The sequence below is a fragment of the Fukomys damarensis genome, unplaced genomic scaffold (assembly GCF_012274545.1).
Source record: "Fukomys damarensis isolate Sample0158 unplaced genomic scaffold, DMR_v1.0_HiC HiC_scaffold_21, whole genome shotgun sequence".
In the NCBI taxonomy this organism is placed as follows: domain Eukaryota; kingdom Metazoa; phylum Chordata; class Mammalia; order Rodentia; family Bathyergidae; genus Fukomys; species Fukomys damarensis.
In genome coordinates this window covers 20,293,589-20,319,670 of record NW_022900933.1, presented here as the reverse complement: position 1 = coordinate 20,319,670, position 26,082 = coordinate 20,293,589, and the positions used below count along the sequence as shown (strand labels likewise).

Here is a 26,082-nt window from a genome sequence, read left to right as displayed (position 1 = left end):
TTGAGAGATTAATGAGGAAAGTCTTCAACACAATGTTTCTGGTCAAATTATTCATCCTCATATATTTTTTTTTTCTTTTCAGACAGGTCATTCACTGCAAAGCTATAGAATCTTCCCGGAAGGAACCTATACAATCAAGATCACCTGCTCATTTGATGCTAGTGTCCATCTGAGAAATTGGTTACCCAGTCTTTGCTTGGAGGTTTTAGGTACCATTGTACTGAATATTCGGAAGGTATTGTGAGGAAGCTTTTGCTGAAAGTTCTTCCTATACTATATCAAGTACCCTGCTTCCACTCATCAGCCTTGGCTCTTCTTCCTAAGGGTATTGTGCATACATCACATTTAAACGCTCTTTCAGAAGACAGCCCTGTTATGTGTGAAGACGATTCTCAAGCCCTACCATAGGCCTCTTTACTTTCTTAAGTTACCCTGTATCTGTTATTTGACCTAATTTATATCAAGCCCTTGAATGCCCTCATCTTTTTTCAGAATTCAGCTCTGAGCATGCTCTACTCTGCTGAGTAGTTAACGTTTTTATTTTTATCATCTAGAGTTAAATGGAACCTTCCCAGTAATTGCACTGGTACACACTGATAGCAATGATGATGGAATTATCAAGGAAAACTTCTGAGCATTTTCTGTATGTCAATGTTCTAAGTATTTTGCATGAATTAACTTAATACAACAACCTTATAAAGTATTTATTATAAATTGCTCCCATTTAACGTAAGAGAGGGCTAGGTCACTTACTCCATATCACACAGCTAGTAGCAGAGCTGAGTTTTGCAACCAAGAACTCTAGTTCCATAGCATACTTGCTTAGCCAATATACTATATACTGTAATGCTGTCACCTCCTTTGTTTTATAGATTTTACCTCTATTAACTTAGGCTCAATCATATAGGTACATATTTTCTATCATTCCCAGTTCTCTGCCAATCCTAAAAGTTTCCCTCAAGTCCCTAAGGTAAATGTTCAATAAAATAGTGCCTTATGGCACTCAATAGAAATTTCAGTATAACTCAAAATAGATCTGCTTATTAGGACCCATCAGTGTATGTAACCAATTACTCCTTCACTCAGGTTGTTCTTTCATCCAGCCCTTATTTTCCCATCTCACTGATGAGAACATCACAAAATATATTGTCAGAAACCTTGTTGCTATTTAACTATATCGGCTCCATACTATTTTTCTGAATCATCAGTACAATAATACTGTTGAAAGAAAATGTTAGTCTGGTTAAGGCAATGTCTTTCTTATTATTCTTAATGAATGAGGACCATCAGGTTTATCATTCCTCTCAGCTATTGACCTATATACCCTGTTAATCACACAGCCAGATTCCAATTAAGCTCATAAGTCCATAGCTACCATTATCTACCTTTTCCATCTCTGTTCTACGGAATAACCATTCCTCAAAAGCCTTATTTACAAGGCGCCTCTGTATCATGAAATATTATTCCTCTAAGACAAAAAATGTAAATTAATACAGAGCAATTAGCTTTCTAAGGTGCTCCAATATTAAATATTTTCTATCTGGCCAGGGACTTAGCTCAGTGGTTCTGCCACCTGCCTCGCAAGTATAAGGTCCAGAGTTCAATCCCCAGTACCAAAAACAAGAAAGACTTAAATATTTTCTATCATTATCTTTTCCTCTCTAAAGATCCACCTTCTTGCCAGACAAAACAGAAGTAAAGTAAGAGCATGTGCATTTCCATTAAATCACAAAAGGCTCTGTGTTGTAGTGACAAATAACAGAGACCAAGCTGGTTTAGTCAGAAGAGATTCACTCATTCATGACTGGAAATTCAGTGGTAGTATAATTAAAGAATATCTAACCCAGGAATTTCTAAATGTCCCCAACACCTAGTTTCTCCCTCTTCTTTTCATTCTGCTTTTTTTCTATACTGGCTTCATTTTGGTCTATGTGGTAGCAAGATGGTGGCCATAGCCCAGTTGACTACGACCACAACTTCTGGTCCAAAAGTAATAAGAGATATCTCCCTACAAGACATACACCAAAGAGCTGAGTCTGTGTGTCACTGTTCTAAACTGGGGTAGGAGCCCATCTGTGAACAAAACACCATGGTCAAGAAAACAGAAATTCAAACATCTCAAAGCCCAAGATCTCAGACTCACCAGTAGAACCATGCTTCAAACAATTGCCCCTGAATCTTTAGATTTAGAATGAGGGTAAACAAAAATCAACAAATATTTATATTAAGAAGGGAGAAAGAACACCAGGTTGACAAAAGTGTTTGTCGCATCTACTTTTTCCAACCCATTGGTTATAAGCATCAATCCCTGCTCAATAATTTTACTTGGGCATTACCTGAAGAATCTTTTTTCTATTTGTCATGGTACTGTACTAGCAGATATCATTCTAGCTTCAGCACACCTGATACTATTCACAGCCCCACAGGTACCATTATTTGCACAGCCACCTTTCTGACTCTTTGCGGAATAAACCTCAGACACATCGCAAACCTCCAGTAGATCAGGGCCCTCTACCCTCCATATCTTCCCTCTCTCCCTATCTTTCCCTCCCTCCCTCTCTCCCTCTCTCTCTCCCCTTCTTTCTCCTGCCCATTTCCATTCACCCTTCCAGATCTTAACTTGAATCACAATTCCTTATCAGTGTGTGATTTTTTAATGCTTTTTTTAATGCACAAAAGTGGCTCTAGTTTATGGCCAACCGACGTACATTGTTAGTTTGCTAGAGCTATCGTAACAAAGAACCACAGACTGGAGACTTGAATGAGAGAAATTTATTTTTTCATTCTCCAGGAGATGAGAAGTCCAAGACCAAGGCGCCAGGTGGGTTAGTTTCCTTTGAAGTCTCTGTTCTGGCCTTGCTGTCGGCTGTCTTTTGCCTGTCTTCACATGGTCTTGCCTCTGGTTGTGACTGTGTCCTGATTTTTCCACTTGTAAAAATACTAGTAGTAAATACACTCCCATACTAATGGTTAGAACTTCAACTTATGAATTTTAAGGAAGTATAATTCAACTCAAAGCAACCCAGTATGTAGCTCTGTGAGATGTAATTTCTCCTTTTTTAAAAATTTGAGGCGGGGTGTTAACCACACAGTGGAGGGTATCCTTGAATTCAAGATTCCTCTGTCTCAGCCTCCCAAGTACTGGGATTACAGTCATGTACCACTGCATCCTGATTCTTTCTCTTTTCTTCTTCTGTCACATTCATTCCCTATGTCTCTGATTCAGGTTCCACTTCAATTTACCTTGCTCAAATGTTGTCCAACTTGGTCTCCTTTTCATATTATTTCTTTCTTCCTGTCAAGACATTCATAATACCCAGCCATATATTGATTTCTGCGCATTTTCCTAACAGGAATAAAACCTACTTTGCTCTCCAAATTATAATGAGCATATACTTGTACATACATTTGCAAGTTCTCTACAGTCCTGTGCATTTGGCTTGAAAGTGATTGCTTTCTTCCTTTTACAGATTAAGACATGGATATCTAGAGAGGTTGCATTAACATTAAAACTGAGCCTCATAGCTAGGCTCCCATTCACTCTTTTTATTTTTTATCTTTATTAATTTTATTGGTACATTTAAGGTATACAATATAATGACATTCACTGTTGGAAATTTGTACCTTTGCATAATCAATCTTGGTTCTTATTTTTCCCCCACATCCCTGCCCTCTCTTCAACCCCTCCCTCCCTCCCTTTCTACAAAGACTTTGTTTCCATTTTTTCCATTTTATCATGTTAATTCCATTCCCTTTGTTCCTTTACCCTCCCGTTTCCCCTTCCCCTTTGTCCTTTTTCTTCCTATTTCACATAATCTATTATGCATTTTAGTCCTTATTTACACTTTCAGTTTCTCACACCAGAGAAACTATTCAGTATTAAGATGTCTGTCCTATTTACTTCACTTAAGAGTATCACCTTCATGTGCATCCATTAAGCTATCAATGTCTCTAGTTTCTCATTTTTATGGCTGAGTAGTACTCCATTTTATTAGAAAACCACATTTCCCATATCCCATTGATGGGCAATTGGGCTGCTTCCAAGTTTTAGCTATTACATGTGGTGCCGCTATGAACATGGGTGTGCACATATTGCTGTAGTATGATTCTTTTAATTCTTTTGGGAAAATACCCAGCAGGGGAATGGCTGGGTCAAATGGGACTTCCAATCGTAACTCTTTGAGGTATCTCCGTACTGATTTCCACAGTGGCTGCACCGGTCTGCACTCCCACCAGCAGTGGAGCAGGCTTCCTCTTTCCCCACAGCCCCGCCAGCATTTGTCATGGTTGATTTCACGACAGCAGCCATTCTCTCTGGGGTGAGGTGGGATCTCCGTGTTGTTTTCATTTGTATCTCTCCAATGACCAGTGATGTTAAACCTGTTTTCACATGCTCATTTGCTATTTCTACTTTTGTCTGAAAGGTATCTGTTCATTTCAGATGCCCATTTTTGGATTAGGTCTTTAAATTTGGGAGGTCTGATTTTTTTTGTAATTCTTTATATATTCTAGATAGAGACATTTTTCTGAGAAACTGCCAGTAAAAAAATTTTTCCCACATTATGGGTTGTCTCTTCACTCTGTTTTTGGTTTCTCTTACCATGCAGAAGTATTTTAGTAAGAAGCGATCCCACTTTTTGATTGCTTTTGCTAGTTCATGGGCAACTGAGGTTCTGTTCATAAAATCGTTTCCTACACCAATGTCTTCAAGATTTCTACCTAACCTCTCTTAAAGCCTGTTCAGTGTTTCTGTTTTAATATTTAGATCTTTAATCCATTTCAATTTTAGTTTAGTGAATGGTGAGAGATAGAGGTCTAGTTTTTTTGTGTGTATTTATATTTTTAATCAAAATTTTTGATCAGTAGATATTTACAGTACATAATGATTACATTCATTGTGGGGAATTGGTACATGTACATAACACATATCATTTCCTTTTATTTCTCCTTCCTCTCTACCCCTGTATATTTTATTTTATATTTATTATTTGTTTGTTTGATGGAGACAGGGTCTCACTATGTAGTTGAGACTGTCCTGGAACTCACTATGTAGCCCAGGCTGGTCTTGAATGCACAGTGATCCTCCTGCATCAGCCTCCCGAGTGCTGGGATTACAGGCACGAGCCACCATGCCCAGCTCCACCCCTGTTTACTTAAAATTATTTTTAACATTTGTTATGGCCAGTATCTGATTTAACACTCCCACCAACAGAGAAAAAGTGTTCCTTTTATCCTGCAGCTTCACCGCTAGAGGTCTAGTTTTAATCTTTGGCAAGTTGAAACCCAGTTTTTCCAGCACCATTTATTAGAGTCTATCTTTCCTCCAGTGAGGGTGTTTGGCTCCTTTGTCGAAGATGGGGTGACTTAGTGAGTCTGGAGTTGTTTCTGCATCTTCTAATCTGTTCCACTGATCCTTGGGCCTGCTTCTTTCCCAGTACCATGCTGTTTTTATCACAGTAGCTTTATAGCACAGTTTTAAGCTGGGGATTGTGATACTCTCTGCCTTGTCTTTATTGCTTTGAATTGCTTTTGCTGTTCTAGGTCTCTTCTTGTTTCAAATGAATTTTTGGATTGTTTTCTCAAGGTCTGTGAAGTGTGCCGCTGGGGTTTCAATTGGGATTGCATTGAATCCACATAGAAGTTTTGGAAATATGACCACTTTTCACTATGTTGACTCTTTCTACCTAGGAGCAAGGGATGTCTTTCCATTTTCTGATAACCTCTTCAATCTCTTTTTTCAGAGTGCTATAGTTTTCAGCATAGAGGTCTTTGATTTCTTTTGTCAGGTTGATTGCTAGGTATTTCAATTTTTTGGATGCTATTTTGAAGGAACTGATTGCCCCATTTCTCTCTCAGTGAGTCTGTTTTTCATGTACAGAAAAGTTATTGACTTTTGTGTGTTGACCTTGTGTCTAGCTATTTCACTGAATTTGGTTATTAAGTCTAGAAGACTTTTGTTGGAGTTCTTGGGGTCTTCTATATAGAGTATCATGTCATCTATAATAATGACAGCTTGGCTTTTTCATTTCCTATCTTTATTCCTTTTATTTCTTTCTCTTGTCTAATTGCTGTGGCTAATGTTTCCAAAATTATATTGAACAGGAGTGGTGATGGTAGACATCCTTGTCTTGTTCCTCATTTTAGTGTGAAGGATTTCAGTTTTTGACCATTTAGTATGATACTGGCTGTTGATATTTCATAGATAGCTTTTATCAGATTGAGGTCAAGACTGTCTATTTCAATTTTCTGCAGTGTTTTCATCGTGGATGTGTGTTGGATTTTGTAGAATGCTTTTTCTGCATTTATTGAGTTGATCATATGGTTTTTGTCCTTGGTTCTATTAATATAATGTAATATATTTATTGATTTGCGTATGTTGAACTATCCCTGCATTTCTGGGATGAATCCCTCTTGGTCAGGTGTATGATCTTCTTGATGATTTCTGCATTCTATTTGCCAGTATCTTATTAAGGATTTTTGCAACTATGTTCATTAGAGATTGGCCTAGAGTTTTCTTTTTCAGTCGGGTCTTTCTCTACATTGGGGATCAAGGTGATGCTTGCTTCCAGGAATTAATTTGGGAGTATTGCTTCCATTTCAATTTCAGTGGTGAGTTTAAACAATAGTGTCAGTAGTTCCTCTCAAAATGTCTTGTAGAATCCAGCAGTGAAGCCATCAGGGACCAGGCCTTTCTTAGTTGGTACATTTTTATTATGTTTTCAATTTCATTGGTTGATATGGGCTGCTAAGAATTTTTATGTCATCTTCTTTCAACTTTGGTAATTCATATGAATCTAGGGATCTGTCAATTTTTTCTGTATTTTTAATCTTATTGGTGTAAAAGGTTCTGGAAATAGGTACTGATGATCCTCTGGATTTCTGTTAGGTCACTGTCAATTTCATCCTTTTCATTCCTAATAGCCTGGATTTGGGTCTTTTCTTTCTTTCTTTTTTATGAGGTTGGCTAAGCATTTGTCAACTTTGTTTATTCTTTCAAAGAACAAACTCTTGGGCTGAGGGTTTGGTTCAGTGGTTTCACTGCCTGCATCAAAAGTGCAAGGGCTGGAGTTTGATCCCTGGTACCAGAAAAAAAAAAAAAAAAAAAAAGAACCAACTCTTGGCTTCGCTGATTTTTTGCATCATTCTCTTAGTTTCTATTACATTGATTTCTGCTCTGATCTTAATAATTTCCTCCCTTGTGTGAGCTTTGGGTTTATCCTGTTCTTCTTTTTCTAGAAGTTTGAAGTTCAGCAGCAGGTGGTGTAACTGAGCTCACTCTGTTTTCCTAATATGAATATTCATTGCTATGAATTTCCCTCATAAGACTGCTTTCATTGTGTCCAATAGATTCTGATATGTTGTAATGTCATTGTCATTTAATTGTAGGAACTGTCTGATTTCTTCTTTAATTTCCTCTGTTACCCAATGGTTATTCAAAAGTGTGTTGTTCAATTTCCATGTGTTTATGAAATTCATGCAGTTTCTTTTGCCATTCATCTCCAATTTCATTGCACTATGGTCTGATAATATACAGGGGATCACTTCAGTTCCTTTGCACTTACTTAGACATGTTCTATGAGTGCGTATGTGGTCCATTTTGGAGAATGACTCATGTGTAGCTGAGAAGAATGTGTATTCTGATTTTGTGAGCTGAAAATCTCTGTAAACACCTGCTAAGTTCATTTGTTCAAGAGTTTGATTGAGTTCTAGTATTTTGTCGTTCATTTTCTGTATAGTTGACCTATCTATTTCTGAAAGTGGGGAATTGATGTTCCCCTACTACTCTTGTGTTAGTGCTTGTTTGATTTTTCATGTCCATATTTGTTTTATATAGTTGAGCACAGTAGTCTTTGGTGCATATATATTTACGATTGTCATCTCTTCTCTTGGATTGTTCCCTTTACAAGGATGTAGTGTCCTTCTTTGTCTCTATTAATCAGTGTTGATTTGAAATCCACTTGATCTTCAAAGAGCATAACTATTATTGTTTTGTTTTTCAGGGGGTTCCTATCACATGCAGTATTGTTTTCCACCCTTTACCTTTCAGTCAATGAGTTTCTTTTTGAATTAATTGTGTTTCTTGTATGTAGCATACTGAAGGATTTTGCTTCTTGACTCATTCTTTCAGTCCATTTCTTTTGATTGGTGAATTGAGACCATTAACATTGATGGTTATAACTGAAATATATTAACTTATCCTTGTCATGACTTTTGTTGTTGTTGTTGTTGGATTATCCCCTTTTGTATTTAATTTCTTGTCATGCCCAATGGATTCATTCTGCTGGGCTTCCTAGGGTTGTGATCCTTGTTGTCTTTTTCTAGGACATTGTTTAAAATTTTTTGGAGTTCTAGTTTGGTATTCATGAAGTTCCTGAGGTGCTCTCTGTAATGAAAATATCTTATTTTTCCATCAGTTTTGAAAGATATGGAAGAGTGAAGGGGTGAAGGGAGTTTAGGGTTATGGGGAAAAATAAGAACCAAGACATATCATAAAGTAAAGGAACAAGATCCCAATGATAAATGTAACTGTATTGTTTGCTTTAAATGTATCAATAAACAATGGGAAAAGAAAATTTTTTGAAAGATAGTTTTGCAGGGTACATCAGTGTGGGTTGGATGCTGCTTTCCTTTAGGCCTTGAAATACATCACTCCATGCTCTTCCTGCCTTCAGGTTTGTGTTGAGAAGTCTGCATTGATTCTGATAGGCTTTTCCTGGGTATATGATTTGTTTCTTTTCTCTAACTGCTTGTAGAATTTTGTTCTTCTATTGGGTTTCTGGAATCTTAACTACTATATACCTATGTGTAGATATTTTTTGGTCACAGCTAGTTGGAGTCCTGTATACCTCATTTACCTGTATGTCAAGTTTTTCTCCCCTACTTGCGAAGTTTTCTGCCATTACATCTGGGAATAGCTTTTTATGTTTTCTGTACTCTCTCCTGTTTCTTCATTGACTCTGATCAGTCTTATATTATTCTTCTTTGTATCATCTAGCAGCTGTTGGATTTATTTCTCATGGTCCCTTACATTTTTAAGAAATTTTTCTTTTCCTGATCACTAATCACAATTCTTTCATATCTGAAATTCTGTCTTCTCATTGGCTCATTCTGATTCATAAACTTTCAATGGAGTTTTTAATCTCCTGGAAATCTGTTTTCATCTGTTTTATGGATTTCATTTGTTTCCTACTTGGGATTCCATCATGTTCCTCAGCACCTCTATTTTTTTTTTTGTCTGTGTCCACTCTAGATTTATTAATCATGTCTTGCACTATGGGCACAATCGCTGCTGTTATCTGAAAAATTATTTCTAATTTCATGTTTTCCATATCTTCTTTAGTTGCCAGTTTAGGGAGTCCAGGTAAATGAGTATCAGACTGTTCCATCTTGTTTCCATTTGGGCTTGCCTTAGGTGATCTGCAAGTCTGGTTTTGGTACTTGTTTCCTTGTCTTCTCATTTCAACAGATGCTGCTTGCTGTGCCTTTGTTGAAGCAACTTTTTGCTCACCCAGTGGTCTTCAATTCTCCATAAGCGACCAAGAGGCCTTTTCTCTGCTGCTCACCAGTACACCAATTCCCGGGTTCAGAACTGTGGGCTTCTGAATCCCTAAGCTTACCTACTGTCTTGGCAGGCTTCTGGCTGGGTCCTGAAAACACTTGGGATGGTATCTAGATGTGCCTTTTACTGGAACCTATATGTACCTGTTGTCTGAGAGGGCCTTTGGCTGGGGGCTCTGCTCCTCAGTTCCTGTTGTCTGAGCAGGCTTCTGGCTAGAGTCTCTGCCAGAGAGAGTACAGGGGCGAGCCTCTGACTGAAGCTTATGCACTTGTTCAGCTCTTTTACAGATGGTCCCTTGGCTGGGTGGGTGTGCCTGTGACTCTGGGGTTGGGATGGATCCCTGGCTGGGATCTGCCTGTAGTTGCTCTGGTCTGAACCACACTGCTGCTCCTGGGATCTGTGTGCATTCCCATTTGTTCTTTTATTAAACTGTACTGGACTCTTCTAACTAATGCAATTTTTAAACTACAGAAACATCAAAGAAGACTAAGTGGTTCCTTAGCCAGAACAAATAGATTCTGTTTCAATTAATAAATAATAAAATGTATAAATGATAACTGCATTTAACATGTGTAGAGTGTTTTATATTTTATGAAGCAACTTCATTTTTATAATTCTTAGTAGATCCCTGCATAAAAATGTTAAAACTAAGTTACCTTTACAGATGAACAATCTGAGGCTCATAGCCATCCAATGGCTTGCTAACATCAGGCAGATGGTAAGGGTTGAGACTAGGTGGGACTCAAACCAGGGCTGTGTCTCTAAAGCTCACCATCCTGTCACCCTGGCCCTCACTGGCTCTTTGCTCACCCTTGACCTTCAGAGTGTTCTCACTGCAGGGATAAAAAGATATGCTGAGGCCTCAGTGTCATGACCTCAATTGACCTGCTTACAGACAGAGGCATTGGATGTTACCTGAGAAATCAGAAAAGGTACCCACACTGAGTTTGCAAAGCAATGAATCGAGGGAAAGGGGAAGAGAGGAGGAAAAATGAACAGTGAGTGAAAAAGCTGGAGGTCAATGCAAAATGAAACCCAGGAGAGAAATCAAGGGATGGTATAAGAGACAGAAACAAAAACCGTGAGATAGGATAACATAAAATGAGTATATCAAAAATAATTTCAACAATAACAAACACATTATCCCAAAGCCCGCAGGTGCCAGCAATTCAAATAAACATATAGCAATTAACAGAATTAACACAGCCTTAAATAGCTTGGCTCACCAGATGTAGACTCCTATCTGGGTTCCATAAAATGTAAAGTTATTACAGATTAATCCATTAATCATCTGTTCAGAGACTATCTCTGGCTGCAAAACCCTATTCAGTTTTAAATGGATAATAATCATGCAGGGATGTGAAATATAACAGGCACAATGATGATCTACCCAATCCCCTTTCCTTTAAATATATGTTCCATTCTCCTGATTTCTCCTGATTTTCCTTCTTCCCTATTAGAGATATTATAAGAAAAGCGGGCCGAGATGGGCCAATTGGTCCCAGAGTTCTCTGGCAACACATGGACTCCTCATGGACAAACACATGAGGGGTGGGGGGGAGCAGATTGAAAAGAATAGAGAAAAATGCAGAAAGAACCAAGAAGATACTGTGTGGGCTTGAGGAAGCTCCCATGTCCTGACAGGTATTCTGTCTGATGGAGTTACTATTAATGCAACTCAGCTCTTACCTTCATCTTCCTCTGATATTTTGCGCTTTGTCCAAAAACAATATTTCCATAATGCCAAAGATGGAGGAATATGTGTCCTGACAGGGAGGGTTTGGTGACACTGAAATTGTAGTCAGAAGGAAATGCTTTTCTGTATAAATTTTAAGGTTCAGAACAGTATGCTTCCTGTCTGTTGCTGAAGCTGATGGACCACTATTTCTATCCCTGCTCTTCAATTTCCCAGACCAAAAAAATAAACCGAGGAAGAAGTAGATGGATCAACTTCAGTCCACAAGGAATTAAGGTCCAATGGACAAAAGGCTGATCTGACAATGTCAATCTGCTGTTTAAGATCCTTTAATGGCTCCCCATTACCAAGAGGATAGAACCCAATGGTGTAGTATTCCATACATCCCTCTACAACTTGGCTGCCACCTAACTTTGCAGGTAGATCTGCAAAATCCTCTACCTTACAGTTTGTGCTCTGGAATTCTCACCTAGATACCAAAATGTGCTCTCATCCTTGCCTTCACATGATAAAAATTGGAAAATCTGCAGCATGCTAAGGACCAAAATACAAAATTGAATCAGATATAGTTCTTGCTTTAAAGGACCTAATAGTAGTGAAAGAGACAGATATATGCATGAAGTTCCAATAAAAAGTAATTAATGTACAAAATGAAACATACCTCATCGCAACAGAGCTGCTGAGGAAAATGACCTACTATATTCAGAGGGTCAGGGAAGGCTCTATGGAAGCAATAATGCCCAAAGTAAGAAGTGAAGATGAGTGGAAGGAACAGAGAAGAATGAAAGGTGTATGGCCCTAGATAGTCCAGCAAGCATGAGATAATTTTAGTACAGCAAACCTCAGCTTTTTTCCCATGACAATGGTTTGCTAATATGAGAAATTTAGATATTCATGTGCTAATATATATTCATTTATGTTCACAAATTATTTTATAAAGCATATTATATAATCTGTAACAATTACTATAGCAAGACACCATTATATAACACTGTTTGGTTTATGTGCATTCTTTCATTTGTCCTTAAAAGAATGCAACAGCAATCTTATGATGTCCATGTCCTAGGCAGAAAAATGAAATTTATAAAAACATCAATAGTATAAATAGGGGAGGGTGGAGACGATGAAGGAGGGCAGGGACAAGGGGAAAAATGAGAACCAAGATCTGTCATGTAAAGGTCCAAGATCCCAATGATGAATGTAACTGCATTGTATACTTAAAAAGTACCAATAAACTCAATTTTTAAAAATCAATAGCTTATTCCTGTCCATACAGCCAGTGATAAAGCTAATAGTCCTAACCAGATTTTCTGGTTTTAAACTCAGGATTCTCTTCATTATTCTATGATGCCTCCCTTAATGCCTTTTTCCATCCTGTTTTTCTAGAGGAGGCTCCAATCCATTCCTCTTAGCTTTGCTGAGGCCCTTTATGTACTATTTTCCTTAAGTCAAATGTCTGGGGGATTCTTGAAACCATCCACTATTGTAATATCAAGATGTTCTTTAGTCATTCCCAGTAAGGCAAGTGATCAATAGTGCCTAAGAGTGGTTATCTAAGAAAAATATTTATTAATTTACACACACATTATTGCACTCATCAAATATTTATTGAGAGTAATCTAGGGGCCAAGGACCATTGAAAGGGCTGGGACATAAGAACAAAAGGACAACAGATGAAAAAGGAAAACAGGAAGAGTAACAAGATGCTGACTTTGTGATAATTAAGTTTAGAAAGAGTGCATGGAACCACAATCATTTGGTGACAACTTGCACTCTGTTGTAGTTCTTACAGGGACGCCAAGTTAGGAGGCACGAATACAGGTGAAAGGCACAGTTACTTTAGCTCAAAAGAAGAGCTGGAACATATCTTATAGGAGTAAAGTAACTACAGTTCCAAAGGTAAAACGCTTTTGTTCCACAGGCAAAGGAGTATCCACCACTCTGGGAAAGAAATCCCATCATCCTTTCACCATGCTCCTACTCTGATGAAAATGGCACTTAAAAGCACCCAGCTCTTCTTAGGAAAATTTAAAGCCATGACAGGAAAGAGAAAATAGGAAAAGTCAGGGAAATGAGGAACAAAGGCAGCACTGAACAACAACTGGAGTGAGGTTAAATTGTCCAAGTGTGCATGTGGGCTGTATCCAGGAGTTAAATCCCAATATAGGGGGACCCCTTCTTGTCTACTAATTTGTCAGATACCAAGAACAAGAGAATCCTTCATCCTTGCTAACAGGTCAGTAAACTGTAATGATAAAATGGGGAAAAATATTCCAGTATTTCACGATATCCAATGTTGTGTGTTCAAGCACCCAGGCAAGTGAGAAGGCCTCCCATTCCCTTAGGAAGACCACCGTGCTGTCTACGGAGCAGAGAGGAGGGCAGAGTTTATTACAATTCTCATTTCCCAGCATTTCCCTCTATGTTTTGGACATTCCTTTTGCTAACTTGGTTGGAATTTATATGCAGATTAGTTCCGCTTCTAAGACATGGGAATTATCACTAAGTATAGTTATTTCTATTACTGCCACTATTTTTCAGAACCACCTTTACTTTTACATCACCTAACTGCGACTCTTTGACACTTTAGAAGCTTTCTATTCTCTACCTGGGCTGTGTGTGTGTGTGTGTGTGTGTGTGTGTGTGTGTGTTTAGACTGTACTTAGTACAGGTTCCAGATGGATAAAATTATCAGAGACATCTTCATGTTTTCCTGATACTTCTTTCAAAGTATTCAGGGACACCCTTCCTGATTAATAGATGAAAGATTTGTGGCTGAGAAATTGCTCCCATGTCTCAAAATATATAATTGATACATATTTCAGTATAACTGTATGTAGGGAAAAATCCATCCCTAAAGGCCACCCTAGATCACCACCCCTCAGGAAATAATATCCTCAGGGCTGCTGTACTACAAGCGTGACGATCAGTTTACCCCAAGCGATGCTTCATTCATTTCTCAGCCACCCCTTGGTAATGGGAATGCTGCAGTCTTTTTCTGATGAGACTGCAATTCCAAGGCAGCATGATTTAACAATATTTAAGAGCTGTCAAGGTTCTTTAGACAATGAGATGTTTATGCCTTTATTCTATCGAAATAAGAGGAAATCCCAGGGAAGAAATTTTCAATGCCTACCGTAATTCCTTCAGACATAACAGAGGAATCCCTGAAGCCAGCAGAAGCCAGGGTAATATCCAACAAAGAAGGGCAAGCTCTCTTTGGATTCCCCTCTTAATTTGTCCTTCTGACTAAGAACAATGCAAAGCTATAATTGGATTTTTCCCTCCTTTGTTATATCTCTGCTTTCTACCCCTTCCCCCCAGTTTGCACGTGGTTTATTGCAACAAGGCTCAGCTCAAATGTCAGCTCTTCTCTAAAACTGACTACCACCTAAAATTTATCTGTTTCCTCCACTCAGAGTGTTTCATTTGTGGCATTGAACTCATGGTGTCCTACATTGTAATTATTCACTTACAGATCTCATCTTTCTTCCTAGACTATAAAGTCTGGCTTGAAAAGAGCCACCAAATTTAATCACCATTTCTAATAATCACTTATTTCTAATACTGATGCTATTTTTCAGAACTGTATTTAAATTTTATGTCATCTGATAGTGATCCTTGGATGGACTTTTAAATCTTTCTATTATCTAGCTGGGCAGTATGAAAGTGTGTGCACGCGTGCATATGTGTATGTGTGTGTGTGTGTGAGCATGTGTGTGTGTGGACAAGTGTGTGTGCATGTGTGTGTGCACGCACATTAAAAGGTACCCAATAGTTATTTGATAAATTGGCCCAGTCAGTACATTCTCACTGTGCAACTACTATGTGTCAGGCATAACACAAGCAATGCCTGTCTTGATGTGACTCAGACCAGCAGCAGAAATGAATGCATGTGCAGTCAGTACCACCTCATATATGTCTACTGTTCAACACACTTCAAGTATCCATAATAAGAATAAAACGTATGCCCTGAGAGGAGACACATAAAATGTCACAAGGGACTTTTTATCTATAAGAAGGAACACTGTTAGCTTCCCAAGGAACTTCCCTGGGGAAATGGTATTGATATCTTAGGCAATCAAACTTAGCTCAGATTAAACAAGATGTACAGTGTCCTGCTTTGATGACATAGTGTTCTGAAAGAACTCTGCCAAATCAAGTCTGATTCTTTTTGCCTCAACAATTGACCTCAGAGATTGAACTCACACTTGACTGAAGCTGCTTTGCTCTCAGACAGAGGTCTCAACACATCAACTACAATAGTAATAAATGAGTAATGGCAAAGCCCCACTGCTTTCTCATAGCTACAACTACTAGCTTGCAGGGAAGAAGAAAAAAAAGAAAGAAAAGCCAGTCTTCTGAGCCTGAATGTTATATTCTGAGAATTTTCCTTCATCTCAAATAATGAGACTCTTGGTAATGCCAAGCCCGGCAAGGGTAAAATAATACATATGTTATATTTTAGACAAGGTACACAATCACAACTTGAGCCACTTTTAGCTAGAGTGTCTCTATTTTCCAAGCGCAAAGCACAAAGTCAATTTCACATGCATCTAATATGTGTTCATATATGCTATTACATTTAAGATTTTTTTTCATTAGTTACATGAGGAGACAGAGGCATGTAGTATTTAAGAGACAAAACCAAGATCACTCAACCAACTTAAGCTAGGATCAAAAGAGGACATATGATTCCAAGTCCAAGGACTTTTCTACTCTCATTTCACATGTCATACAATAGATCCAGGGACAGATGCATAGAGTGGGGTTGTGTGAACCTTACCTCTTTCAGGCAGCCCATGAAGTTGTTGCTCACAGGGGAACCTGGTAAATCAGCTGTACTTGGGCTTCCTCCCACGTAGAAGAAGTCATCTGAGCCCAGCATGGTGTAGTCCTCTTGAGTGTATCCCGTCGTGGTAAGAATGCCATCCACAGAGATTGTCACCTGGTGGTGGGACATAGGGACAAAAAAAAAAAAAATCCCAGCAATGACCTTGGAGTCCTATCAAAATTCGGTGGCTTCCCCTACTTATGACATCAGTTTCATTAAGGTTTTGGTGAGGCACTCTGTCTAATTTGGTTTGAGTTAGGTAAGTGCAGCCAAGTTCCATTTTCTGGTCTGCCTCCCTGAGCCCCAAGCCGACAGCACCCCTGCAGATCTGTACGTATGTTTATTAGAACTGCCACGCCGAACATCTTGTTCTACCCATTGCACTCTTTACTCAGTCAGGCTAGAAAATGGAACCATCCTCAGACGATATCACTTGTTTCAGTTGACTGCTAAAATGACTTTTTATTTCTTATATGATTGTTATTTATGGTGGTGATGAGAAACAGCAAAGGAGACATTTGACAATGGGGTTTGTTAGGGGTTGGTCTTTGGTTATTGATTTTTTTTTTTTGCCTTTTTTTCTTTTCTTTTTTATTTGTTTCTTTTTTGGCTTATACCATCCTGAGAAACATGCATTTGGGGAAGGAAAGGAAGTTCTCTATTTTGATATGTTAAGAATGATACATGCATGGACTACCCCCAACACCAACCCCTGCCCTCCCTTGGCTGCCATCCCCAGCACCAACAGAAGAAATGACCCCAACCAAAAAGGCAACTTTAACAGAAAGAAAGAAATGATGAGGCATGGTAACTAAAATAATAATAATGCCCACAGGAATGAAGTAGCACCCATACACCCAACATTCATGATAGGAGCAGAGGGAAGAGGGAAAAGATGGCACCTCAGCATGCACACACCATACACTGACACACCCATGCAAAAATTATCTAGAGCCAAGAGAGAAGGTAGAAGAAAATAAGTGGGGATGTGGGAAAGGGTGAGGAGAAACAAAGTAATCAAAATCTGCTCCACACATACATGCATTGAGCAAATCAAAACATAAGATGGAAGTGGGAGTAAAAAATCTCTCAAAATTAAGGATAATCTTTCCCATGCCTGCCACCTCCCCCACTTAAAAAAAAAAAAAGAAAAGAAAAAGTCCAAACCCAACCCCAAAATACATGAAGAATGAGAGGAGATGAAGATTGGGAAAAAAAATAGAAGAAAGTGGAACTGGGTTGATGGTTTTGAAGTTGTTAGTAGTGAGGAGGAAAATGAGGGAACAAATTCAGATGCCAATGGGAATTCCACAAGACAGGACCATGCCATGCAGAGTTTGTATGGAGAACACAGGTGGTGGAGCTCCCTTTGGTCATGGTGGGGGAATAAGGACAAAGAAAGGAAAGGAAGAGCACAGGAAGTAGAGTACTTTCCTCCCCAGATCACCTGTGGCAGCCATGGCCACACAAAAGGAAAGAGAGAAGGGATTAAGGAGTAGAAAGGAGGAAAAGAGAAGGGAGTGGCAGACACAGAGAGAGAAGAAAAGTGCTCACTAGAAATCTCTTTTGAGTCTAGTCTAATTTCAAAGTTGAAAAATAAGAAAACAGAACAAAACAAAAATTAAACTAAAGGAAGAAATTCTTTAAAAAAAACTTTAAAGGAAAAATTAAAACTGGAGGGGAAAAAAACTAACCCCATCAAACTTGATCAAATATCATTTCCAGGACAGGTACATACCCTTCTATTTTTTTAAAGAAAAAAATTCTTGCATTTAATTTAACAAAAAAAATTGGAAAAGGAGAAGAAATAAGTGTAAAGAGGATAAAAGGGGGATTTGGGTAGGAAAAGGGGGGCAACACACGGCAAACCCAAAAAAAGAGACAATAAGAATGATATCTACCAGACAATGTAGTTTGTTTACCATAGCGTGTCCGATGCCTGAGTGCTTTGCGGAGAAGGGGGAAGAAAGGAAATTAAAAATTGTGAACAGAACGATTGTTAATTAAAAAAACTAAAAACAAAGATGAGTCGTTAGGGTGTTAGTACATTAGTCGGTTAGTAAAATGACACATTGCATGAATGATCTTGTGTTAGTTTTTCAAAAAAAAGGTACCCAACACAGAAAGAGAGAGTGGGGGAAGACAATGAGAGCAGGACTCTATGGAAACACCTGGCCACTGGAGCACAGCCAGGGAGAGGGCTACTGCTGTCCACCGGCCATTGAAACTGCCCACTCCTTCCAAATACCATTCAGACCTCACCTCACAAAGTGAGGATTAGCATCATACTTACTTCCCATGGGCTCTTTCAAATGAAAACTGCCCACGTACCCTTCCCACCCTCTAACACAAACTGTTCTGAAAGAAAAGACCATCAAAGTTTACCATTCCATATGGAGATAAACAGAACTGAAATATGTATATTTTTAAAATCTGAAGTTCACTATGTGAATGGACCACAATGACATTCTCTTAGAAAAAATATACACATTATAAAGCAAAGGCTACAACATACAGCATTTTACAGCATACTCTTAAGATTCCATCTGTAATTCAAAAATCCAGGACCCCCTTGATTTTTGTGCATCGGTGCAGCCACAGGGGAATAGTCTCCCTTTTTCCTTACTCTCAGTTTAGAATAACTGTGTCATCATTAAAATACATGAAAAAAAGTTAGTCTTCCTAATTATCCAATCAGATTATTATTTCGTTTGTTTGGCAACGGTGTTTCTTGTTGGAATCTCACCCTATTCCTTTTAAAGATGCTTTTCAAGCTCTTAAGCAACTTCTTGTATAGAAAGCAGGAAGAATGGCAGGTTGAAGAGGGTGAGAACAATCAACCTCCTTGATGATTTCAAATGCTAAACTGCCAAAATACCCTGAGGGGGGCGGCCGGACAGTTGGAAGACACTGCAGTAGTCTTCTGCTTGTGGTTTAACAAAAGTGGTACCCAGAGGTAAAGCAATTAATGTGATGGGTGTGACTTTGAACTGATGCAAAGGAAAGGACAAGCCCTGGCCCTAGCACACACTCAAATACCTCACCACCTTGGCCTCTAATCCCAGCTGTGGTTTGGAACAGAGGTAGATGGCCCATATTCCTTCTTACAGTCTGAAGCCTCCGAGAAACTCTTGTGCTTGGCTCTAACTTGGTTTAAAGACAAAACCATGAATTGCTGACCACGAAGGAAAAAATGAGGAAGAGTTCACCCCATGTGGGAATGAATACTCCAGGAGACTCCAGGTAAAATTTCCTTAGATGAATTTTTGGCCAAGGCAGCATTGAGCCTCACTAAAACAGCAGATGAAGCTGCCATAAGCCTATTACCAAATATTTATGAAGCTGTTAGTTTACTGAATAGGTGGGGGCTTTTCACTCAAATGTAACCTAGGGAACTCAAAAAAGATGTTATAAATATTTTTAATGGGCAAATGATAGCCTTAGATTACTCAGCACTGAAAGGATTTCATTTGCAAAATTACTATGCTTTTTGGAGATTTCCCCCCTTTTTTTTTTCAAGAAATTGCATTGGATGCAAAATTCAGTCAGGATTGCTATGAGGTCCAATTTTAGGGATACTTTTTCTTATGAGATTAATGCTCTCTCTGCCACAAAATACCCAATTGCATAGGATCTTTGGAGCCTTGCTAAAACAGAGAGCTCTGATTAGCTGCATTCTTGGCATCGGACAGAAGCAGTCACCTTTGGGACAGAATGCTCAGCCTGCAAATCATTTGCACGTCACAGCAAGTCTAGCACCCAGACCATGGATGAGCTCATAATCCTTCTGGAACATAAGGTGCTTTGCATATTTAGCCACCAGACATGGCTGGGGAGGATTGTAATCAGCATTTCACAAATGGAAACTCTGATGTAGTGAGGTTAAGTGGCTTGTCCAAGGGCACAGAGAAGAGTTGGGCCTTAGAACTTGGAACAAAACAAAAAGCTCCAGGGTGTTTTTCCTCAAATTACTCTCACTAAAACATCACAACTAGTATTTGGATTACAGTTTGATTTGTCCTATCCAGTTAAATGGACTTTTGGGGGGGCTCAATACCATTTTTAAAAGTATTTTTAATAGGAACAAAAGCATGCTTCTCTCAAGCAGATTAGAGTCATTAGAATGGCTAGAAAGTGTGCAGGTTAAGACAGTTAGAGAATCAAACTAGTGAGAATCTTGACCTGATACTATTTTCCAGAACACCAAGAGTCTCTTTCCCACTAACCAAATGCCTAAAGGGAATTACTTTGTACCTAGTAAACAAAACTTACAGAGATCTCATTTAAATTTTGGTCCAGTCTCTGTAGCTCAGACTAGAAAGTCCTTCTTGTCAGCAAATGGGAATTTGACTTGGGTTCTCTTGACAATGAAAAGTTCTTTTCTGGGTAACTATGGCTGGAGATGACGAAATAAATCATCAGCCACAGGATTCCTTGGCCTTGGAGGGAAAACATAAAACAATGACCACCCCCAAAAGTCAAATTCACGTGTTCAGATGCTTGGAGACTATAAGTCTTGTGTTGTCTGTCAGCTTCACCACAGATAAAATGGAATCTCCCAGCCAGGTGGCTCCTGTGACATACTTAGGTGTGGAAATGAATATTTTGACTACGGTGTGTTTCCAGTGTACGCCAGGATATGCCATTTGTTAAGCGTTACTAAGGAGTCACATGTTTATCAAACAGAAAATATACACAAACACCTATTTACGTGAGAAGGCATTAAATCAGCCTACTACAGGAGCAAATTCAATGTGCACTTCCTGGAAATTTGCATAGTGTTTTCCGATTGATAAAGAATGAATGCTATCCATCTGGGTTTCATAACAAATTCATAAGAAAAACCAAATGAAAGTAGCAACATGGCAGTGTCAGCACAGACCTTGACTTCTACAGGAAATGCTTTTCGTATGCTGATATGTTCTGATAAGGGACAGCAGCAGTAGCAGTTATGGAATTGCAAACAACCTGACTTGGCTTGGGCTTCCAGAAATGTTATCACCTGACGGAGTTGCCTGCTTAGAATCGGCAAGCGATGGGAGTTCTCAAACACGGACAGACTCAGGAAAGCTGCTCCAAAGATGACATTTTTATTTGAGTCCTTTCATTTTCCAGGCCTCCCAGTCAACTGAAGAGTCTTGGAGGTAGAGACAGGGTGGTAATAAGGTGGGGCCACCGCATCAAGGAACAGAGAAACAGAGGAGATCAGAAAGATCCCAGCTGATTAAAGGCTAGAGGTTAACATAACAGTAGTAGGAAAAAAGTTGGGGAGGGATGGTAAATTAAAAGGAGGCAAAAAAAAAAAAAAAGGACATTTTCTTTTTCTTGAGGGAAAATTATGACATCATGGCAATGGCTAACTTAATTAAAAAGAAAAACATATATTCAAAGAATGAGAAAAATCCATCAAGTTGCAGAAACAAAATGTGGTCCCTAATTGAATTTAACAGCAATACTATAAGATTCAAATGTAATTAAGAAAATGATAAAAGGAAAGCAGAATAAAAGGGATGAAAATACTTATCATGGTTATTATCTATATAGCTGATTATTTTTCTTAAAAACAAATATAAATGGAGAACTGAAGTATGTGTAGAAACATCGTTTCATGATTTTCCTTGTGAAACTGCAAAAGCTGGGAGAAAATCAGACTTCGACATAGCAGAACCCACATTGGCCCCCCTCTCCACCTCACAGGTCACCTGCTTCACACACTTTCTACCTAGCACGAGCCTCCTAGGCTCTCTCTCCCCTCAGCCATTACCTGCCGGAGGTTGCGTGTCACTTTGACATCATGCCAGGCGTTGTCATTGAACTTTCCATTCACTGGCTCCACAATGGCCTCAAAGGCCCCGGACCCCAGGTTAATGACCAAGGAGACCGCACCATCCTTCAGAGCCAGGTTGACATAGTCAGCCGACTTGCCCGTGTGCAGGATGAGCCCATTGCGCTGCCAGGTCTTGAAGGACAGGGTGATTTCATCACTGCTGCTCTGGATCGGGTTCTGAGACAGGTCATAGCACAGGTACTCCGAGCCACGGAAGGTTGCCACATTGTCCTCTCGAGCTGAAGGGGATAAAAGAGGAAAACAGTCAAAATTTGACTGGCAAGGGTCAGATTTATGCAAACAACAAAGAGAATTCCCGAGGGCACTGCCCCTGTCCTTGTGCTGGTACCAACTACACACTTCCTCCAGCTTCTATCTAATACCAGGGAAAGCATCAGAGGAGGGGACTATGGAGAAACCACGTGTCCACACTGGAGAAGACAAACTAGATGGTGCAAACAAGCTTGCTGCTTCCTTCCCTTCAAGTCCACTCAGAGAAAATCCTAGAAAGACGTGTCATACAAAAGGCCATGTGAGGCTTACATTGCTTTTGCTTCACTGATAGCTTTAAATGCTTGTTGAAGAAATGGTTTAGAATGATTAATTAACTGTTGTGATAAAAAGACTCTTTAGCTCTAGGTACCTTTTATTGACCAATAACTAAAAATCAATTACCCTGAAAAATTTGGCTCTGATTTTTATTCATCAATAACCCAGCTAACTTTGGTTTCCATGATATAGTCCTAGGCCCAGGGAAATGTGGCTGAGTTAGTAAGTAAGAGGTTGGACCTGAGAAAGTGATCAAGCAGGCAAGGGAAATAAAAATGAAATCTGGTGATAAGCTTTGACATGACAGCTATACCACCCTTAGACTCAAGGCAAAGGCTCTTCTGCTCTGGAGTAATGGGTCTCTTTTTACATGGCTCTGGTTGGACCTCCCCAGGGCCCTGCCCTGCCCCCAAAACAGAGTTCCCAGAGCCAAGGTGGCATAATATAGAGCCCATAATCTCTCTCATAAACATATTCCAAACACTGTGATGATATAATTCCACACACAAAGAGCTCCATACTGTTTGCATAGGTCTTTCCTCATGATGAATCTTTCTGAAGACAAACCATGGTGTCAGTTTCCATTCTTTAAGATATGAGGAGAACCATGGAGACTATGTTTGGTCTTGTGGGCTGGAAAATTCACATGCATTTATACTAGACTCCTTGTGATATAGGAAAGAGCCAAAGTTGGGAAGAGAAGGGGGACAAGCCACAGGCTAAGGACCAGAAGGTGGCTGGTTCTCTCTGGACTACTCTTTCCAAGTGTAAAACTCCAAGGTATCAAAAAATTCTTGAACCTGTCCTTGCAGGTAGTTTTACAGGTCTATTTGTCAAAGTAAGATAATAGGATATAGTTAATCCTTTGTGGATCTGATTTATAATTTTGACACACAGCATGTGCACTTCCAACTATCTTCTTGTCAGAATACTTCAGAGTATCCTACTTTTTATCAGGGTTGGTCAAAAGGTATTGAAAAGCATTTCATTAATGAAAGAAAATTAGCAACATTGCAAATATAGATATGTACTTTCCCTCTGAAGACCGGGGGCTGAAAAGTAAAACTGAAAGACCTCTATTTTCCTTGCCAGACTTACATTCCAGTCTTTTTAATAAAAACACTGAGTTCACCTAAAGTGAGATCCCTATCAACCATCACAGCCCTACATACATTACTTAAGTAAAGTCAAATGTATTTTTTTTCATCACAAAGTAAGAATTACTGAGGAGTCACTCTTTTTATGGAAAGATATAACTACTTACTACATATTGTTCAATTAATTCTAGCATTAAGATACCATTAAAACATGAACCTCAGTTTCATACCCCAGAGAGCTAAAGAAGAAATTTCAAGTTTCTTCCACATGTTTCAGAAGGTTTCAGTGGAACGCTTCTACCTGCACATTTCTGTTTATAAACACACTGGGGTAAGCAAAGGGATCAATCCCCCTATAAATGATGGCACTACAGCTTATACATACATGAGGGCAAAGGACAACTCAGAACAAAGCTCACGTCGGATGCATTTTATCAAAAATAAACCCGCAAAAATTCAACGCTGTCTGCGAGTTTGAATTATATCTATCCAGTCCTCGAGTGCACTGTCTATTGTCATGATGTCTCCTCTCATTTATGAAGAAATGGCTTTGTTAAAACACAACTGGACAACAGACCTGGAGGTGACTCAGGTCTAAAGCCGAAGATGACAAATCAAATGCATTTATCACAGCAAAGCTCTTTTCCTACAGACATGGACATGCACAGAGACAACTACTGTGTGTGACCTTGGTACTGCATGTGGTATACAAATGGGCATCTTCTATAGGATCTGAGTTACACCTTGCATGCTCACTGAACTGAGATAAATAAACAAGGAAAGCAGCACCTTTAAGGAGAAGCATACATTCATCAATGAGTACCTCTCAAAGGAGGAGGCCTTGACACAGAGGAGCAAGGTACCAGAATATTACTTAATGTGCTATGCGTTAATTAATGTTTTTCATGTAATTAGAGGAAGGGTCTGTTAAAATAATAAATCTTAGAGCTACAAGGGACTTTTAGGCATTGCTTAATTTAATGCCTTTATTTTATTAAGGAAGAAACTGATGACAAGGAACAAGTGAGTTGCCCAAAACAACACAGTTAGTTGGCAGTAATCTGGACTTAAAGTACCTTCAAACTTTGCTCTAAATACTGGTTATCTTTCTCTTTGGCCACTTGGTATATTCCACATATCCCACTGCATCTCCAAGGCTGTGAATGATTCCACAGATCCATGAACTTACAAACTATCCTAAAGCTTGGATACATGGATCCAGAGACAGACCTCTCTTCCTGTATGTAAATTATACATGCTCACCCAAAGAAACGTTTCCCTTTCCCCTGTGGAATCTGGGTATATTTAAAATAAAAGAATATTTTACGTGGAAGGCCATAGGGGAAATTTTACATTGGAATAGAAAGGAGAATATCACAATAAATAAATAAGGTATAATACCAATGTGAAAAAGAAAATGCCTAGGCAAATCACATGCATATTTATGCTAATCACCAGGCAAATATACCAAGAAAATTTTATAGAGTCAAGTGCCTTCCTTTGCAAGTATCTGACAAAAGCTGCAACAACAGTTTACAGCCCTCCCAGTCTACATTCAATGATGTATTTCCTCAGTTTACCTCTTCCCTCAGCCAGAGGAGGTAACCAAGCACAGCATCACCCCAACTGCCAAGATATCTTCTCCCATTGCTTGTCCATTAACTAACAATAGACAACTGAAAGGTCCTCTTGGAAACCTATTTTAGATAAGCAAGCTTATTTCATTTTTAATTCATAAAATACCTTCCTGTGACTGTTGCAGGAAGGAGAGGCCTGGCAATACATGGCCCAGTCTGGCCAAGAGCAAATAAAGGGCTAAGAAGGAGAAAGAAGAACCTTGCAGAAATCATTTTTGCGTGTACTCTCACAGCTGACAATATTTTTCTCCTAAGACCCCAAACCATCTTAATTTCCTTCCAGGAGCTAAAGCTCAAGGACCTTCTTATCACCTTGAAAACCATACTGGGTTGACAGTCAACATAACCAAAAGGAGAAAACCAGATAGTGACAAACACATTTCTAAGCCCATTCAATTCTCAGAAGCCTGTTAGAAAAAGGTAATAGTGCCTCAAATCCGTTTTCTATCCATGGTGTTTACACTGAGAAGGATGTTGAAGAGACAATGCAGTCACCTTGTATGTATTCAAGCTAAATAGGTGGAGAAAATGAATGCAGGGGATTATGTAACACAGTACACAACAGCTTAGCATAAAACTACAGCTTGGCAAGAGATAAGGCACTGACGTAGCTAATGGACTGTTTAGATCCATTTAAATTATATCACCCCAAAGTTTACAATCAATTGCATAAGTGCTAAAAATATTCTCACTGCATGCAATGCAGAGATCAACTCTATGACAACAAATCATTTACCTATTATTTGTAAACATCCAATTGATTAAACACTAGATACAATCTAGATATTTATAACTCTAGGTTTTAATTCAGCTTGTATACGTATACAAGTACTTTTCTTTCAAAAAGCTTCCTAACTGAAGGAAGTACTGATATAAATATATA

The 26,082-nt window shown here is 38.9% G+C and overlaps 1 protein-coding gene across 30 annotated transcripts in view; it reads right to left on the bottom strand.

Moving 5' to 3' along the window:
• Nrxn3 (neurexin 3) overlaps nucleotides 1–26,082 on the bottom strand; it is a 1,525,607-nt gene that overhangs the window by 1,069,834 nt on the left and 429,691 nt on the right. For 17 of the 30 annotated variants that reach the window (XR_004518321.1, XM_033766720.1, XM_019204317.2 and 14 more), the window contains 2 exons: nucleotides 21,854–22,155; nucleotides 16,042–16,203 (listed from right to left, as the gene is read on the bottom strand). Coding sequence is in view for 28 of the 30 variants with exons in the window: in XM_033766720.1 (XP_033622611.1) it covers nucleotides 16,042–16,203; nucleotides 21,854–22,155 (464 nt within the window). In the remaining 2 variants the exon portion in view is untranslated. Of the gene's footprint in view, nucleotides 1–16,041; nucleotides 16,204–17,990; nucleotides 18,036–21,853; nucleotides 22,156–26,082 lie in introns of all 30 variants that reach the window. The other 13 variants (XR_004518320.1, XM_033766713.1, XM_033766714.1 and 10 more) reach the window with 2 other exon arrangements.